This window comes from Falco punctatus (assembly GCF_963210335.1).
Source record: "Falco punctatus genome assembly, chromosome: 7".
Taxonomy (NCBI): Eukaryota; Metazoa; Chordata; class Aves; order Falconiformes; family Falconidae; genus Falco; species Falco punctatus.
Genome location: NC_137587.1, coordinates 16,507,334 through 16,523,756, shown reverse-complemented (window position 1 = coordinate 16,523,756; position 16,423 = coordinate 16,507,334). Strand labels below are relative to the sequence as shown.

Here is a 16,423-nt window from a genome sequence, read left to right as displayed (position 1 = left end):
CGGGTGAGCGAGAGGCGTCTGGCAGGCGGAGCGGGGCGCGGGGAGAGGCCGAGCCCGCCCGCCCGCTGGGGAGCGCCCCTGCCCCGGCCCTGCCGCCCGTGCGCTCCCCGCCTGCTCCTGCCCGGCGCGGGCGGCTGCGGCGCCGTCCCGCTGCCCGTGCTGGGTGTCTCCGGGGCCGCGCCGGGCCGGTCCCCGCCGCTCCGCGGGGTAACGCGGCAACAGTTTCTCTTCGGCTTTTCCCTTGCTGCCGGGATGCTCAAGAGCTACTACTGTCTGTTTAAAAAGGAAAAAAAAAAAAAACAACCACCCAAACCCAAACACCCAAACTAAGCAACCCCCCCCAGAAAACACTACCCACAGTGATTTTCCCCGGCTGCCTGCTCCCCGTTATCCCGGCCTCCCAAGCAAGCCGCCTGCGGCGCCGGGGGGGGCGGTCCCTGGGGTGCAGAGCCGCTGCCGCGTGCCCCGCGGTTGGAGGGGGTTTGCTCGCTTGCAGTTCAATTTCCAGCTGCTTTTCCTTTCCGAATATCTTAACTGTCTTCGGATAAATTTTCCGAACTCTTTAACGGTAGATTTTTCTGGTGTGCCTTTTGAGAGAGATTTAATTTTGCTCATTTTTTGAAAAGATGAAGATCACTCATTGAAGTAGTTGCAGTCGGACCCAGCCCTATCTGTCAGGGGCTGCTGTGCTCACTCCCTCTGTGTTCTTGCAGCTTTCCATCAGTTTCTGTAGTTCTTGTACTGTAAACAGCTTGTTTGTACTTTTGTAGAAAGCCATTGACTTTTTTTCTGAACAAGGACAGGTGTGTTCTTTTACCAACAAGGTAGGAAGCCTGTAAACAGAAAAGAATTGTGCAGATGGGAGCAGTGTATTTTTATTTTTGGATGCAGTAACTGAAGTCTTACATTTAATGTATTAAATTCCCTCAGGCACTGTCAAATATCACACCTTGCTGAAATCTGAAATCGGGGTTTGGCCACAACAGTTCCAAATCATTCCAAACATCATCCAAAGAGGAAAAAATACAGCAAATGTTATCTATGTTTTTCAAGATTTGCTTAAATACAGAGTAGGAAAATCAGCTTTGATGCTTTTTTCTTGTTTTATAGATAAGATTTGGTCTTCCAGGTTTATTTATTTTGATGTGCTCTAAGCAGAGGAATGTGTTAAAAGGCAGGATGAAATAAAATCCTAAAAACAGGTTTCTAACACAGTTGCTATTTTAATGGGCAATTTTACAAGGATGGATTTAGTTTCAGTAATAGTTTTAAGAAAAGTTTTAAAGAGACATCAAAGTGTCCGAAATCTTTGTAACAGAGCTAGCCTCAAAGATCAGAGGGGGGGAAAAGTATTTGAAAAGTGCTTCTTACTTTTGAAAAGGTCAGGATTATATATAAAACTACTTTAAGCTGTTTCTTTTTCTTTTAAAATGTTGGCCACACTTAAAGTTGATAGTCTTGCTTTAAGGTGGTATTTATGGGGTAAATCCTGTATTGTGTTTTGTGCTAAATCATAGACATTTTAAAGCCAGTCTTCAACTTGAAATATGATGTTTTCCAACTCTAATTCTTCTAGAATTTTCTTACTGTAAGTGGTTACACTTGTGAATGGAATTTTGTTCAGAAGTCTTTTATAGACTTGTATCTTTATGGTTACCTTATTTATTTTTTTCTTCTTTTTTTTTTGTTTGTTTATAAGCCTAACTGTTAACATACTTGCAACATTGTCAAAACTAACCCTGACTGTGGCCTGACTTTGTCAGTTTCCTACAAAAAGGCCTTGTGATTTTTTTTTCTGTGATGAGAATAGAGATGAGTCCCCAGGCTACCTCAGTACCTGCCTTCATCTCTCTTTGTAAAGCTTGTTTTCTTTGTTTGTTTTGCTTTGGTTTTGGTTTGGTTTTAGTTTGGGTTTTGGTTTTGGGTTTTCTTGTTACAATCTATTAGAAAACAGCCAGGCTGGGACTGTGCTGAGTCCACCTTCCTCCCACAGCATGGGCTGTCTGGCTTCACTGGTTTTAACCAGCATGTGTTTAACAGCTAGGTTAGGAGGCCTTGTAGGTAGGCACCATTTTGTTTTGTTTCTTGGTACGGTTAGTTTTTAGGGCTATGGTAACAGTAATACAGAAAATAAGTCACAATGTAGTAGCATGTGATCCAGTGAGCACTCTACAAATTTCAGTCAAGTTACCAGTGGTCATATGTGGGAAATCTGAATGTAGCCTTATCTTAACATGTCTTTTTTTATAAATTAGTAGAAAAGATTAATAGACATATCCAAGTGTCCTTTTAATTTTTGATTTAAAAAAAAATAATACTGAAATGCTGTGAACAGCACAGGCAATTATCTACTGTAATATAATTATTTGTCTGAAGTTGTGTATGGAGTTGAAATCAGACCTAGTGGGAGGCTTTGATTAAGGAAAGAGTCTTTGTCTCATTGTGATTCTGTTAAGACTGAAATTTCACATTATGAAGTAAATATGATCTATGTTTTCAAGCTATCAAGCACAGTATCCCGAACTAATGAACACATGATTTTTAAAATATTTTTTTTTAGAAGAAAGTTGTAGGTATGCATGAGAACGATGTCAGGTAGAGATGGAACCTTGAATTAGGAATCTATTTATTATCACTTTTATATTTACTTTCATAGCACTGAAACATAAGCAACTGCTTTATGAGAATCTGTTAAGTACGAAAGGATGCCAAGTTACTTACGCTATTTCTACTTTAGGTTTGAGTTATGCAGCAAATTAAGGTCAGCATACAGAATTTTAGCATGGATAAAAACAGAATTTGAGAGGAACAAGTTTATGGTTACATTCCTGTAATGCACTTTTAAGCATTTGCATAGAGGGTTAGATAAAAGTTGGAACTTTACATTGGAAATGCTGAAGTTTGTTAGTAATGGTGTGGTCACAAGAAAACCGATGGTCTATTGTAGCTAGGACTGTTTGTACTATCTGTTCATCTGTCCATGTCTCAGTGACTCTAAGGCAAGACGAAGTTTTAGGAAGCTGATCTAGATCTCTGTTCCAGTTCCTGCCCCGAACTGGTTTTTGTGACTTGGCATTTAAAGGAGCCGCACAGAATCTCTACCTGCAGTTGTAGTTTGAAGGCTGTGAGTCTGAATGTGGATTTTGCAAGCTGTGTGTATTCTAGAGCACTCTTAGTTTCATTGTTAGACTGTAATATTTTTTTTGATGGTGATTAAAATCCCTGAAAAATAATATATTTGACTTATACCAGGATAACAGGATTCTTTGCTCACTGATAGTGGAAAAGATTCCACTAGATCTTGAATGAATGTAAAAATTAACTATATTCTGTGTTAGAGTGTAATCTCTAGGCCTCAGAGAAGAATATAGTTCTGTTTGTTTTTCTGTTGTTTTGGGTTTTTTTATTAGCAGTAATTATTTTTATTTGCAATTATATGCAGTAAAAAATTTGTATGTTGTGTCAACTGAACCTGCTGCCTGTATTAATTGCAGCTTTTGAGAATGGAAAATACATTTAAAACATTGATACTTTAGGCAGAGTATCCCATGAAGGATAAATGTTATTCCTAACATGACAGTCTTCATTTAAAAAGATTGCTGATGCTGGCAACTCTCATGGAGCAGATACTGGGTTTCAAATCCAAGTTATCTAGTAATAGTACAGAGTAATTTCGCTCTGGAGTAGAAGACAGTCCTGGTTCTAAAGGGATTCCAGTGTAAGTGGCTGTTCTTCTTGGAGCCTTTCAGATTAGTAATAAGATGCAAAACTGAATATGTACTTTATGGATACTGTATGTAGGCACTATACATATATAGTAAACCTTGTTAAGGTGAAATCATCCTTTTCCTACTGTTAATATTTTGCAACTTCTTTTTTTATTTCAAAACTTTATGACCAGCTCTGATGATATTAATTTTCAAGTAGTTAGGCAAACATCATAAAAAGCTAAAACTTTTATCAGTACTTTCAATTGACACTATTTTCTCTTTCTTACAGTGGTGGGAAGGACAGCTGTTATAATATGATGCAGTGCGTTGCTGCTGGGCATCAGATTGTTGCTTTAGCCAATTTAAGACCTGCCGAAAACACAGGTATGAAAGCTGTATTTCTTAAAGGAGATTTTTTTTCAATATTAGAAACAATGAAGGCAGAGCAGTGCCTGAATTAAGTTCCTTTACGTGTTTTTATATAGTTTTGCATATTGAAGGGCAATTTAGAAATCCTAAAAGAGGTAGGGGGGGGGAAAGCTATGGAGATGTATTAAGTGTATTTTTCCTTAAAGGGGAAAAAACCAGAAGAAAATGAAGATTAGTAAAAGAAAGGCTTACACAGTTTGAAGAAGGCAGAATATGAATATTCCTGGTGGTAAACAAAGGGATTGTGTGAGTTCAGTAGCACAGATAGTAAAAGGTGGTAGAGACATAATAAAACCAAATAAACACTGTATTTCTAGAAATGCTTTAAACTGGCATAAAACATTTCATAAACCAGCTGCCAAAAATATGCAGTTTTGCTGCTGCTCATTTGTTTTAGCCTCGTGTATCTTCCTCACGTGTATTCTAACCCAGCATTTGTGAAATGGATTGAAGAACTGATCAGTTCGTCACAGGCTGTACCTAGACCTGTTTCTATGAAAGAGAATGGGAGAAACTCAGGTAGTCTTAAGTCAGCTGTGAGGTGAGAAGATGAGCTGAGTACTTCTGTGTTGGACTAGAGCATGAATTGAACTTGAAATGAGACTTGAAAACGAAGTGAGTTGTTTCCCAGTCAGTAGTGGAGGATGCTAAAGCATGTTAACATAGGTTTACTGGTCAACATATGTTAAAAAATTGTGATATCTGGTAACTGTATAGTAAGAAGATACACAGAAAGTGAAGGAAAAAGGGAGCTGCCATCACAAATGAGTCACGGATACAACTGGAAAATGCTGAAGAGTACAGGAACAATTTATTTTCTGGGTAGCTAGGACATAATCATCTCTAATCTTGTTGAAATATGTTGTCTTTAAACTAATTTATCCACATCAGAAATGCAGAATATTGTCATTAAAATCATAAAATGCTCTCTTTAAGTGTGTAGTTGGAAATTTTGTGGAAAGTTAATTGAGGTGCTTCAGGCAATAGCAGATTCTGTGCCATTCATTTTATTTTATCTTGTACCACTGTTGCCTGGAGAGTCTCAATTAATAAAGAAACTGTGTATTCTGAACTGAGTATCAGTTAAAAGACCTTGTCATACTCATGTATATTGAAAAACACTGAGTTTTCTTTTAAATCAACTCTTCTGCTCTAGGTTGGTTAGTTGTGATTATGGGTTTGTATTTGACTATTTTGAGCAAAAGTGTCTCTGTTGTATGGTATAGAATGTGACATGACCTAATTGTTACATCACAAATTAGTTATCTTGATCAATGTTACAGACCTTTTTCTTTGCAAGATGTGCTACATAGGTATATGGCAGAGTTGCAGAGTTTCAGTTTTACAAATTAGCATTAAAATAGTGAACTGTGTTAGCTTTCAATAAATAAAGTGGAGGTTTCACCAATAATAATATATTGCTTTATCAATCTGAAAAATTATCTGAAAGATTTCATATGTAAATGGTTTATCATATAATTTGAGATTTAATTCTAATCCATGATGCCTGCATTTTAGCTGTTTTTTTCTTATGTTCTACCTGTAAACTGCTTGTAAGAAAACTCGGTTAATTTTTTCATCCTGGTTAAGGAAATGGTGGCAAGTTGTTGATTTCATTTCAAGCTTAATTTTAAAAGGAGTGAAGGTAGAAAGGGCCTGGCTATTACAACAGATTTCCTTTTCTTTTTATATATTAAGCAATGTCAAAATGTTACAGCAGTCTACTTTTATTCTACTTAAGTAGAAATAATCTCTTCTTCTTTCCTGATGACCATGACAACAATTTTAACAAGAAAGTTTTTGTAAATTTGACAACTTATTGCTTATTCTCTGTGTTGCAGTGCATTCCAAATTTCTTGCTCTGAGTATGTTGAAATGCATATGGGTTTGTGTCTATGAACTGTGATCCTATTAAAATTACCATATAAATAGGAGCAGAATTGGACTGTTACGAGATTTTTGGATGAAGCAGGGAGAAATACTAAGGAAGAAATAGACACCACAATTTTGAAATAGGCAGCATGTTTGTGACAGATGTCTTCCTCTCCATACGTCTGTTGGGTGAAGAAATCTATTTTTTTTCTTTCCATGTTTATAGAGGTATTGTCACCAAACATCTGTTTGTGAACCAAAAAATATTAACATTTAGATTTTCTCAGTGCTTTGTAGTATTATGATTATCTGTAGTAATTGTTGAAATAATGTACCTAATATGATTGTTTCTTAACTGTGGCAGGGCAGACTGATGAATTGGACAGCTATATGTATCAGACAGTAGGACACCATGCCATTGACCTATATGCTGATGCACTGGATTTGCCACTCTATCGTGGTTTCATAAAGGGTACCAGTGTAAATACTGGAAAAGTGTATACCACATGTCAGGAGGATGAGGTTGAAGACCTTTACCACCTCATGAAACTTGTTAAGGTATGCTGAATGAAAAGACTTAAATAACTGGAGACGAGTATGTTGCTTAACTCATTTATAAATTTAAGTAAATGATCCACTTAAATATTTAAGGGAAGTGAACACTTTTACAGGTTTTATTTCTATTCCTTTGTTCTTCCTAGCACGGTAAATATATAGCATAACTTTATTCCTTTTTCCCCAATTTAAATGAGACTTATTAATTCCTATTTAAAGCCAAAGCCTTGTTCCTAATTAATAAAAACACCTGTAACAGGTGCTGAGCATATTCTACAAAAAACATAATTGTGAAAATTATCTATAAATAAAATATTTATGTAGTTTCATGTTTGAAATAATGCATTGCTTGATTACTGGAATGAGAGATCTTTTGGGTTTTCTGCATTTATCGATGTATGGAAAGTAATGTCTAGACATTTCCATTTGTCTATGCTTATGCTCTGTAAACCTGAATCTGTTACTTGCTTGTATGTTGCAGGTTATTCACAAGGTATTACAGCATATTTTACAATGTCAGTTTGTCTCTACAGGTAGCCTTGTAACTATATTCTAATATATCACATAATAGTAATACCATATATCAATCCTTTTTTTTGCTATAAAACCAATTAAAGGGAGATAATATGCATATTTCCTAAACCACTAGAAAGTTATTCTCTGCTCTTTTCCAAAATGTTTAATGTAGTACTTTATTTTTCACTGGAATGAAATCAGAATTAAATCACTGAACTAAATAAAAAACCTCTCATTGACCCCAGGTGTTTTACACAAAGTTTGAGTGAACGTGCTATGTCTATACCACTTAATTGTGTTGCTGACTGCAGCGCACAGTACTGAAACAGTACAGAAGCACCGCACAGATGCTAAGACAATGTTCAGAAAATCGTATCAATTGCTATTTAAAAAAAAAAGTAAATGCACATTTAAATTTATTGATCAGACATGTAGACTACTTCCTGAAACTTCAGCTAAAGATATTTGTAGCCTTCAATTCAGGTATTGAACATGTTCTAGCTCCCTTTCCTCCATTGAAATAAGAACTGAGATTCATGAACCTAAAATCTTCAGGCTTACTTGTTCAGTTGAAAAAACCCCACAAATATACAGATAAGACCTAAGAATGTGATTTGAGTGCACAATGCTTCCTGAACCATGTTGGGAGTCGAATGTTACATCTTCTAAACAATTTTGGCAGGGAAATCATGTTTCTCTAAAGTAAAATCAAAATCATATACCCATATTGGAATATGAGACTATGAAACAGGAGAACAGTGCGTATAGGCTGTATGGCCTCAAGTTGTACCAGGGGAGATCTAAGTTGGATATTTGGAAAAATTTCTTCACTGAAAGGATTATCGAGCATTGGAATAATCTGCCCAGAGAAGTAGTTGAGTCACCATCCCTGAAGGTATTTAAAAGACATGCAGACGTGGTCCTTAGGGACATGGTTTACTGGTGGACTTGGCAGTGTTAAGTTCACAGTTGGACTTGATTGATCTTAAGGGTCTTTTCCAAACTAAATGAATCTATGATTCTATGATTATGCTCTAGAGTGCTTCACAGAGGTTTTAAATGGAATGTGCATATCACGCAGTACAGGAGTTGAAAGAAATGTGGTGCAGTATTTTTAAATTATGTTTGAACCAAGATAGAAATTAGAAGGACTAGTATATGCTGTCTCTCAAAGCTGCATGCTAACAGCTTTCTGCCACTGGGTACGATAATAAATTATTGATCAATTTAATTTAAAACAGGCAGATTAGTGGCAATTAAGATGATACTTCCTTTTCAATTCTTGCTGTCTTTGGAGAAATGGATGTCTGACATAAATTAATGCTAATGTTAAATCTTGACAACTTCTGCTTTGGAAGTTTGTACATGATAATTATGACTATAGTTGAAAGAGATGTTATCAAGTTGTCTGGAACTAAATAACTATTCCTTTCCTGCGTAGAAATATTAGTTACACTATATGATATTTTAAAGACATATATATTAACAATATACTGCCTTTATGTTAGACTTTGGATAACCATGTCTTTACAGTCAAACCTATCTAGGAAATTCTGGTGCAGAAGTTTCAGTAAAAGTCTTGCATATTCTGATGAATAATTGCAAAATTATCAGGGGGGTATAAACTACAGCAGCTGTAAGTCTTTGGGTTTTTTTAGTTTTAAGAAAAAGACATGAAAAATTTTCTTTTGTGTGTTAACACTAACTTTGAAAGCTTTCTATTTTTTCACATTTTTTTTATAAGTGCAGTTTTGTAGCTTTACTACATAAGTCTTAATCACTGAGGATTTTGCTTTAGGATTTTTTTCCCCCAGATGTTAATTTTTTTTTAAACAGAGAGCTCAATTTGCATTCTGTCAAAGGGAGGGGAGGAATTCTGGGGAAACCTTGTCAAAACGCAACCTTGAGTGGACATAATTTCAAAACACTGGTCAAACTAACATAGCTCCATTTTTCTGTCAAATGGTTTAGGCCTGAGAATACAGGAAAGGCGTGTCTAGATCAAAATCACATAGTGTGCCTCTCTTTCCATTTGTAAAGAATGCTTGTATTGAAAGTACTTTATAAAAAATTAAAACAAAACATATTTGAAAAACTAGTATGAATTCAAAAGTGTTTGATGTTTTAAAATCAATGTTACGAGAGCAAGATTTCTAAAAAGTTAAATATTCCCCTGCAGTGCTGAGAAACCCAGGACGACAGTCCTGTTCTAGTTCACGGGACTCAAAGTGATATTGACTGCCGATAACTTTAAACCTGCTAATTTTATCATCACAAACCCAGATGATTGCTAGGTATGAAGGAAGTTTATATTTATTTTTTAGTTGCCTAACGCCCCGTTTTAGATTCTGTATTCAATATATATTGTGAAATATATGATGTCTCAATGTATCTTACTATGCAGTCCTCATCAGATAGTAGGATATTTACTTTGTGAGACACTGACATCTAAGGAATAATTTAATCTACATTCCATGTTACTGAATAGGGATTACCAATACCCTTGTTTGTCCATGTGTGTTGCTTTATGTACTGGAGATTTTTCCAGCAAAGCATGTAAACACTAGGGTTTCTTAGATATCTGAATTTCCTTCAGGGTTTTATCGTGGCGCTGTCTTTTAAACCAATAAATATGTGGGAAAACTGTGTTTCTTTCCTGTTAGTGGTTGGAAAGACTTTAGCATGGAAGTGTTTTTATGAAACTTACTTCTCAATATAGGCATATTTAGCCGCTTTCTCCCCTTTTCAATGTAATTGTGCTCTTGTCCAAATAATACATTGATGTTTTATGCGAGCACATGCAGAAGTAGTGTCAGATGACTTGAATCTTGGATTGTTTTCTGTGTCTTATGGGACTATGGCTAAACTTTTGTTTAGGGCAGAAGTTGTAGCAGATTCCAGTTCAGTTTAAGATAATTTGTTTCAGTTCTGGGTTCCAGTAGATAGTTCTGTCCTCTTCCAAGTTTCTTGCCTTATCTCCTCTGCTCTGGGAAGGCTTTGCCTTTATTGGGTAAGTTTCCACTGCTGGAGTAATTTGTAGAATTCCTGAACTTGATAAAAACATTTTTTCTTCTAGCTGTTTTTTCATCTTTTTCAATAACACTTTTCATGACTTGAGTTTTTTGAAATTAGTATTTAAAAATTGATTATATTTACAGTTTCTTTGTAATATATCTCGCCGTGTTTATTATAAAGCATGGAAGTTTATTTTCAGTGCATTTTCAGCTTTAACATGTTATTTCTGTCAGAGTTCTTTTTGTGGTGCACTTTGTGGCTTCAGAACCTGCAAGCTTACAAAAAACCAGAGTACACTTGAAATAAATTAATATATTGGATCTCAGGACTGAAGAATTATTAATTATGATATAATCTATTGATCGTCAGCTGAAAAATAAGAATTGATGTTGGATATATTGCATGTATGAAACATTTGAATAATAGCCTTTGCTTGTGGCACTGTTTCATTTTATCAGTAATGTGGAAGGAGAAAGAAAGAAAAATTATTTTCTAAAATATTGTCATATTCTGGAACACTGATCTTATAACTCAGTCAGTAGGAATGAGTAACATGGTTTTTAGTTACAGCAATGAAGAACTTATTAATACAACCCATATTTTATAGTTATTTTTAAAGCACAGAATCATGATTTTTAAAGTGAACCCGGACTGATGTTTACTGAAGACAGGAAGTATTCTTGTCTAAGAGTTAAAATTGCAATAGCTGTGTAGTTTTAGATGTTATTTAAGATGATATTTTGTCTCAGATGAAGTACTTCGGCTGTGCAGGTTCAGGTGGAATAGAGGTAACTTAAGTCCTATCATTATTCATATAAACTCCCTAAGACTTTGAGCACTTCATGCAACAGTTCTTTGGAGTTTAAGGTGAATGAATGAAATACAAGGCTATTCTGTGGCCTTTGGATAGGGTTTAATTCCCCCACAGAAGATGAAGCTTTCGCTTCCTTGTTATTGCTAATAGTCTTCCATGCTAAGGAAACAGTCTTTCATCCTTCTCCAGAATTTAGCTGCTGTGGCCAGTGAGTAAAAAGAGTTCTTGGACTCAGTCTGATGACTGATTTTCTGTGGCTTTTGTACAGCCAAACATTTAGATGCTCCCATCAGGAAAAACACATTAATAAATGTAACTTGGTATTCTACTGCAGGCGTTGCTTCACTTCTTGATTGTTATTAAATGCGTAACAATAAAGTATTTAGAAGTAGTCTTTTGGCTTTTATGTATCCATTTTAATCAGCTCTTGGTAGTCCTCGTGACTTCAGTGGCAGTATTGACGTGAATAAAGACTAATAATGTACTCTTAACTCATGCAGATAAGGTTTGCAGATTTTCTTAGGAGTCTTAAAGATCTAAATATTGTTATGGAATCCTGATTGACTTCAAGAATCTGTAATCTGAGGACCTCAGCATCCTGTTCACCAAACTAATTTTGCAGTTAGTAGGTTCAGACAAAGTAGGTAGCTTCCCCCTCTCACTGATTAGGATTCATAGAGTTCAGAAGTGTGCAGAACAGTTCTGTTTTAGTTATCATTTCACATGTTTCCAGTTGAAGAAAATCTGATATTTTCCCCATTATGATTTATTTGTAGATGTATAGACAAATTCCTCAAGGGTATATTTTTCAACACTTTTGAAAAAGATTAAATTATAGGAGGAGGTATTTGTCTTTCTGCCAGATTTCCAGAATAATCACTCTTCCTTAATTTTTCTCCCTATATTTTAAGATTATTGCAAATGAAGAATACTGTGCCCTTGATATTTTGATAGGTTAACTTTATATATAATTCAGCATTTGAAACATAGAATTTATGTACAGTAAGGGAAATTATAACATCAGTATTGAAAAATATCCTGAAAAATCTTCAAGTGCCCAGTTAGGGGGAGCAGTGGTAGATAAAAAAACACGGAATTTGTATTTTGGGCCCTCTTCTGCTCATGTTGATTAGGTGAACATTTGGAGACCATACCTCTTAGCACATTTCTTTTTGCCTTTAGACAGGAAAGTTAAACGTGAACTTTTAGAAATTGTATGAAATGGTTACTGCACTGACAAGAAATAAATAACCATGTTTCTTCATAAAATATGATTTTTTTTTTTTTTTTTGAGACCAAATATTTGCTGTGGTTTTTCATGTGGTATAAACCAGGTTCCTCTATCTTTTACAATGAATAGATGTTATCTGTAAGAATATGCATTGTCCCTTTGAACTCATAACGTTCAACAGTTATTTTTTTTTTACTTGTTATTTTTTCTTTTAACTAATCCTGGAGTAGAGCTCCTTAGCTTTCTCCAGCTAGGGAATGACCATTAGCTTCCTCCAGTAAGGGGTTGACCGTTGCCATCAGCAGTGAATAACAGTGTGGATTAAGGGAAGAGAGTAGTAAGTAATTGCATAGTTGGCAGTGCTTTAAGCAATGTAAAATATAATTATTTATTTATTTCTATTCACAAAACAGGGTTGGGGTTTTTTGTTGTTTGTTTTGTTTGGGGTTTTTTTTAGATTGAATTTTAAAATGAGGTGGGAACAAGGACATTTTTTTAATCAACAGGATGCCTGTCATTCTCCATGTCTCATCTGAACTGTTCAGGAAGGGTCAATTTCTTTTTTTTTTTTGCAGAAGGGGATCTTGAGCAACGTCTTTGAGGTAGTTTCTTACCGTGAGAAATGTTGAGCTTTATGTAAACAAAAAAGTCACTGTATTTCTCCCTGTTAGGTGCATGGAGTTGTTTTTACTCACTCTCAGTCTTGTTGTGTTAATATTGAATAAGCAGAGACAGTCAGGCTGGTGGTATAAGATGGTAAGCAAGCCTGAGGGCTTGTTCTGGTCAGCTTTAAACCTCTGATTGCCAGGTTTTCCTAATTTCCCATTTCCAGGGCATCTCTACTGTGACCTTGCCTGCTGAATATGATATTCTGGGTTGCAAGATTCTCACATGCATTTGGAAATGGGCAGCCAGGCATTGTTTACAGGACGCCAAATGAACTGTGCACTCGCAGCAAGTTTGATAAACACACATTTCCTCCTTTTATCAGTGAGATTGCAGAATGTGAAGTATGAGTTTCCAGTTTTACTCATTCCCTTCAAACCTTTTCCTGTTTAAAAACTGAATTTCACTAATTGGATGATGATACATCCTTAGATTTTGTTTTGCTTTTTTGTTATTGTTGTTTTGAATTCAACTTACTGGTCACTGACACTCTTTCAATGCCTACCTTGACCAGGTTTGGCAGACTTTCAGATAAAAGCTTTCCATTTGTTCAGCACAGAAAAGGTTCATCCCTATCAATGTAAAGTGAATGCTAATTAACAGTAATGACTTCTAATCACTTTGCTTTTATACTCCTTTAGGAGCACTGCTATTATCCAATGTAGTTAAGTGAAATGCTTGTGTATGAATCAACAATGCTGTATTTATTCTTGCAGCTTTTGCTCATAATCAAGCTTTGAATAAATTACGATAGTAAAATTGGTTTTAATGTGCTGTATTGCATGGGGAGAAAGGAACCTCAAGTATCTTGTTAAATATCTTGAATATTTAGAGAGTTATCTATTAACATTTTGGCATTCAGTATTGTAGTTAAATGGAAAAATACATTAAGATGTTTAAGTCAATTTTGTAAATGTTATCAAAACTTTTTTCATGGTTTCAATTCTATTTAAGTGACGTGCATAGACTCAACAGCCTCAGTAACAGTCCCATTTGGATCCGATTGCATATCTGTAGGAATGAACTATAACATTTCTGAGTTAAAATGCAGTTAGGTTTTACATAGAACAAACATGTATCTTGAGAACTTCACCTGTTTTAGCCTAGTGTTGTAGTGTATATTTAGTAGGTTAATATACATTTCTTTTATTAATACTGTGCATCTAACAAACTGTTCATTTTGTTTACATGCATGCAACCTGCCTGCCTGCAATCATATACGCATCAGAAGGAGTATAAAAGGAATGCTAGTGAAATTTTATTAATACCTGGATACCATAAAATAAGATAAAGCTTTATTTTAGCAAAACTAGACTGCTAGAAACAATGCTGATGAAAAACAAGAGCTAACATATTACTAGACTGGTAGTATGTTCAGCAATTTTAAAGTAATTCTGATGTAGGAACAGAATTAGGCTAAAAACAGAATATATATGCATTTGAAATTCAGTGAACTTTTCCACTTAACATTGCACATACAGGGCCAGTTTGGAAGCCAAAGGTGGTAAAACCTGGATGAAACCTATTCCTGATGTGCACATTGGTTTTTGGTTTTATTTATCTTTTATTAACAAGTGGCTTGAAAGAATTACTTAATCACTGAGAATCACTTAGAAGGAATTCCCGGTCTCAGTGGCTTGTGAAGGAACCGGGGTCCTGCTTGGTGTATTTGTGTTGTCTGGTTTTGTGATTTAAAAAAAAAAAAAAAAAAAGAGGATTTTTATTTTCTGTGGCAGTTTCCTTTCATGTAGTACCTCTGTCTTTGCATGCTTAGAGACACAGTTCCACCACAGTTACCATCACAGTTCTTATGCATATGGATGTGAGCGAGTATCCACAGGCACTGTCAGTGGTTTTGATTTTGTTTTGTTCATGCATTCATATAGGTGTAGACAATTTTCTGGTACGTTTTGTTTGCTTGGGCATCTTCTCTGTTAAAGTATTTATTCTTTGGTTTATTATGAAGTTACTGCCTGACTTAATTTTAAAAGACCTTCCATGTAGCCTTTCATTTTTAAATACAAACCTGAATCAGTGTTCATAACAGTGCTGTTTTTTGTTGTAGTACTGTAAAACATGCTGCTTGTGGGTTTTGTCACCACATAATTGAAAAAGAGCAACACCTTTCTTCTCTACACTTCCATTTAAATGGATGGTACTATCCGTATCTTATTTCTGTACTTTGGTATCTTTCTTGGCATCTTCATCATGCTTTTTAAGGATAAAAATGAGAAATATAAAAAATGAATTATCTTATTCTGTGCTGAGGTAACTGGCAGCTTTATATTATTTACATTTCTCATTAGGCAGCAGTAATCTATGTTTTAATATTGATTAGTGTTTAATGAAATGTAATTGGGGTTAGTTCTAATAAAATACAATCAAGGACAGGTGAGCTTTCATATAAATGAACAGTAAAACATTTATCAAATCTGTCTTCAGAAATATTTTTATCTCTGAAGCTCATTCTTTGTGTAAAAATCATTTTGCTTTCTTATACAATTACTAAGTTATTTAAGCTGACTTATTTAACCCCCCCCCCCCCCCCCCCCCGCTTTGATATGCATGGCATACATACAGCAGTTGCATGGTTACATTGTTTTCAGCTGGACACTTTACTGTTTCTGATCAGTCTGTTTAAATTTAATTCTTCTCCAAAGGCTGGGATTTCATTTGGTTTATATTGCACCAACGTTATCATTTTCAAAATAGAAATGATTGATCTGTAACTCTCTTTATGAAAAGGAATAAAACGGAACTGGCCTTTTTAGACTGTAAAAGGACGGTACGGTATGGAGATACTCTTTCTGTTGATAAATTCTGCCTGTGGAAGAATTGCATAACAGTCATCACTCATTTTCATATTGATTATGAGTGGGATTCCAGTAATAGGTTCCTGTTTGCAAAGGATAAGGCGGCGCTATGATTAGTTACCTTTTCCATGGAAAGTACTACAAAGGAAAATGCCAAACGAGTGCCCTGCAGTATTCCTATCAGCCTGACAGTCTGTTATGTGAACTTTTTTTTCACTCCATTTTCCTTCAGAAATACAGCTTGAGTCTTTTTGCCTTATTATTGTTTTAGGTTTAGTGCATTTGCATGCTCTTCTAACTCCGGATTCTTTAGTTATTTTCCTGACAGCCTTCTCTGTTCTCGGGCCCTGTCACCGTTGTAACTCCTGAAAACTGATACAACAGTGCCCTCTGTAGTTTCTCCATACATGGTTACTACCTGCAGCTGGTTTTGAGCGTTCAAGGTAAAGAACAGCATGCGTAGACCTTATTTTTAGCTCAAACAAAAGCCCTTTTTTTCTTAAGGAAACATTTTGCTTTTTCACTGACTATTTTATATGCAAGAAAGGGAACAAAAGAGACTGTTCTGAGTCATCTTTTAGGTTTATAAGCTCTCTTGTCATTATCTAGTGAAAATCTGAGATTTTATCAGGCATTCAGGGCAGTCGTTAAAACTGGATGGGATTTTCTGAGTTGTGTAGGCTTTCCTGAAGTTTTTGATTGAAGTGGAGCTTCAAAACAAAGTGATTTAAAACTTAGTTCGTTTTTGCTTGCTGCTTCTCCTAAACCAAGTCTTGTATGATCTGCTGGCGACTAAAGACAT

The 16,423-nt window shown here is 35.5% G+C and overlaps 1 protein-coding gene across 5 annotated transcripts in view; it reads left to right on the top strand.

The window, feature by feature from the left end:
- DPH6 (diphthamine biosynthesis 6) overlaps positions 1 to 16,423 on the top strand; it is a 232,317-nt gene that overhangs the window by 22,103 nt on the left and 193,791 nt on the right. For 2 of the 5 annotated variants that reach the window (XM_080394732.1, XM_080394731.1), the window contains exons 1-3: positions 7 to 326; positions 4,000 to 4,094; positions 6,376 to 6,569. In XM_080394732.1, coding sequence (XP_080250858.1) covers positions 253 to 326; positions 4,000 to 4,094; positions 6,376 to 6,569 — 363 coding nt within the window. In that variant the 5' untranslated portion in view covers positions 7 to 252. Of the gene's footprint in view, positions 1 to 6; positions 327 to 3,999; positions 4,095 to 6,375; positions 6,570 to 16,423 lie in introns of those variants that run through there. The other 3 variants (XM_080394734.1, XM_080394733.1, XM_080394735.1) reach the window with 2 other exon arrangements.